The sequence below is a fragment of the Prosopis cineraria genome, unplaced genomic scaffold (genome assembly GCF_029017545.1).
Source record: "Prosopis cineraria cultivar Desert tree isolate PC_DT_omini unplaced genomic scaffold, ASM2901754v1 PC278, whole genome shotgun sequence".
Taxonomy (NCBI): Eukaryota; Viridiplantae; Streptophyta; class Magnoliopsida; order Fabales; family Fabaceae; genus Prosopis; species Prosopis cineraria.
This window is the reverse complement of record NW_026555605.1, coordinates 54,501-57,790: the sequence shown is the minus strand read 5'-3', so window position 1 is coordinate 57,790 and position 3,290 is coordinate 54,501. Positions and strand designations below refer to the sequence as shown.

General features: G+C 37.5%; 1 protein-coding gene across 1 annotated transcript; it reads right to left on the bottom strand.

Annotated features, from left to right (window-relative positions):
- Positions 1-842: 842 nt before the first annotated feature.
- LOC129296197 (F-box protein CPR1-like) lies at positions 843-2,933 on the bottom strand. Its single transcript, XM_054934789.1, has 2 exons — positions 1,707-2,933; positions 843-1,160 (listed from the first exon to the last, which is right to left on the bottom strand). Exon 1 carries the CDS (start codon positions 2,851-2,853, stop codon positions 2,185-2,187), a length of 669 nt encoding a protein of 222 aa, XP_054790764.1. The 5' UTR covers positions 2,854-2,933; the 3' UTR covers positions 843-1,160; positions 1,707-2,184.
- Between the last annotated feature and the right edge of the window lie 357 nt (positions 2,934-3,290).

The following is a 3,290-nucleotide window of genomic DNA, read 5'->3' as shown; positions in this document are numbered from 1 at the left end:
TTCCTCATTTATATCACTAAGTTCCTCTTTATTACTTTAGCCACACCAATCCTCTTCTTGAGATATAATTCTCTCTTAACCTTTGCATTAAACACCTTAAATGCATTATTTTCAACCATTCAATTAAAACTTTCTAACATGCAATCTCTTGTCCAACAATTAATGTCAACCACACAATTCCCAAAAATTCGAAGAGTCTACAAATAGCTTCATAAGCCAATTTCTACATAATTTCAAGCTTAAGCCACAAAATACTAGCATCAAGTTGGGTTATCTCTCCCAAGAGATTTAATGAAATTCTGAGAAATTCAAAGTCAAGTAACTCTCTCTAACAAACACTTCATCAAACATTTTATAGACACTAATTTTTGCACCATAAGTTTAGATTCTTCTATCTAAATTTCATTCCAATCATTTCTTCAACATCAATCTATTCAAAATAAAAAATCATTTTAACTCGAAAGCTTAGACCCATGCATATCATCATTATGCTTTTAATGCAAAAATTTCAGCTTAATTAGATTTCCCTCTCCCTATACAGTCATGACAGCAACAGCAAACACCAAAGAAAAATTACAATTTCAACTAATAAATCACACACTCACACGCGCAGGATTATCCGAAAGAAGAGCTCAATGTTTCTCACCTCATCATACACGACACAGCAGGGAAGAAAGAGATCTTCACGAGTTGTACAGGGGGAGGGAGCCCAACGTGCTACATCATAGCACTGTCGAAAATGAGAGATCTTGATTCTTCTATGGTTATCGGTGGCAATGAGAGGAAGGCTGGAACACTTACACATTTACACAGATGATGGAGAAGAAGAAGAATATGCGGAACAAGGGAGGATTAGACAAAGCAGACTAGTGCAACACGCAGTGGAGATTCCGGCATTCACGCGGTCGCCGGTGACAAGATGAGCGACGACAGTGATGAGGGCTGAGGATGGTGATAGCTGGAGCAGGGATTCAAAGCTTCTGGCTCTCTCAACACCGACTCTGTTCTGTTCTCTCTGACCACCGGCTCTGTTGCGTGCGTGTGTGCTCAAAAGAGGGGCAAGGCCGAAAGAAAAATATTGTCTGATGGGGGCAGAATTATAATTTCAAAGGTTTAAGGAAAAGCCAATGGCCTTGTAGCCTAGTGGCATGAAAACTTTCCTGTAAGTGGAAGGTGTGAGTTCAATTTTGTTTGTAACTTCAAGTCATTAGTACTTGCCTCTTTAATTAAAATAAAAAAAGGTTTGAGGAAAAAAAAATAAAACTCTCCCACAAACATCAAGGGGTTTCAAACTCAATACCTAATGGTTACATGGCTGACACTATATCCACTAGATTCCATACCTTCTCGTTAAATATGTTCCAAAATTAATAAAAATATCCTCAACATGACTTTCCCAAATTTTATTTTATTTCAGTATTTATTAATATTATTTACTATTATTTATTCATATAATATTATTATTTATTCACTGTTTTAAACAAAATTTTCTAGGCTATTACAAATAAGGTAGCTAGATATTCATCCATGATAATTGAACACACACAAGATGAGATAGAATCTAAAGTAAAGTTCGAAACACTAGTACTGAATCTCTCCATTCCAAACCACCTATCTAAAGGGCTTCAAAGATTTTTATAGATCAGATCATAAAGGAAATATCTACAATATAGAAATAATGGTTTTTCAAAGTCAGGTTATTCAACCTGGATGTTGCAGACAGACACAAGGCTCCTTTTATAATTGAAACCATAACACCAGCTTTCACGACCTGCAGAAAAGTTGTGGAACTCTTTCCATTTCCTAGTAGTGAGATTGAACAACTTAAGAAAGTACCTTGGTTGACCCTCCACCTTACGTTCATCAAAGCACACTATTTCATTTCTCCAAATACTTAATGGCTTCAAAGCAAATGAAAATGATATAATGGTATCTTCTTCTGTACAGTACAAACTCTTCCCAGATTCACTAGCAACCTCCTCCAACACACACATATCGATTAAACAAGACGAACGACGATTCCAAAATATAACGAATTTGTTGTCGTACACACCAAGACAAATTCGATAATATAAATGATGACGTGCAAATGGTATTGGTGTAAATGTAAACACTTCCGTCACTATGGTGAAAGAAACTACCACAGGACAATGATCTTGTCTTCCTAACCAAACTATAGTTCCATCAGCACTGCCACTGATAGTTTGGAAATATAATTTCTGTATTCTGTGAAGCTCCAGATTCTAGCTCCTTCCATGAACTTGTGTTTAATGAAAATACTTCCACTTTAATATCATATCCCCAGATGGCGTCTTCCTTTTTTATGCGCCCCTGTTTATGACAAAATCTCACTATCTTGTAATCACTAAGGACGCTACTGTACCCAAATCCAAACTGGCACTTGTCCCAATAGTCATTCGTTGTTTGGGGTACTTCTCTGACCTCTCTAATCTCCGGGTTCCACAGCCAAAGCGAACAAGGAGACCTACTGCTAGCAGGATCAACTACGACACAAAGCAAGCCATTGCAGGAGCCAATGATTTCCCAGTAGACATGTCCGAAGGGATCAATCGAGGGCGGCAAGCTCAAAACTTCAACTGTTTTCATCTCATGATTGAGCAAACGTAAGGACAAACGCCTTTGTTGAAGATTGTGTTCATGGAGGAGGAGAAAAGGATTCTCATGATGAGAGTGGTGGATATGGTCGGCGATGAAAGATGGGGTTTTGAAGAGATTTTTCCAATCTTTACACACACATCGAAATCGAACAATGGATTTGGCAGGAAGCCTTTTGAGAACGTTGATGATAATCTCGATTGGCAGAAAGTTCTTGTCACCTTCACTCGCCTTCATCTGCTTGCAAGAGGGAATTAGGGTTCGGAATTCAAGGGGTGGCGGCAGGTGGAGTGAAACGAGCCAAGGGGGCGATTGCGTTTTGTAATCTGGGAGAGGCAACGCAGCAGAGAAAGAAAATGATTTTGTGTTTTTATCAAAATGTGTGTGAGCGTGTGGGTTTCTATGTACGAGAATGGTGAAATTAAAAATTACAAAATTGTTTGATGTGCTTTGAATATTCATTTTTGGAATGCATGAAAAGACATAGGAGGGATAACATTATGTTTGGAATGCATGAAAGGGTGAGAATTAAGATGTTGTTCCGGTTCTTTGAAAAGTTTTTGCTGCTTTTATTTTAAAAAAAAATGGAATCCTCTTCCCCCACATTTTAAATAATAATAAAAAAATGCTTTTGATGATAATCTCGAGTGCTTTGAATATTAATTTCTCAGTTG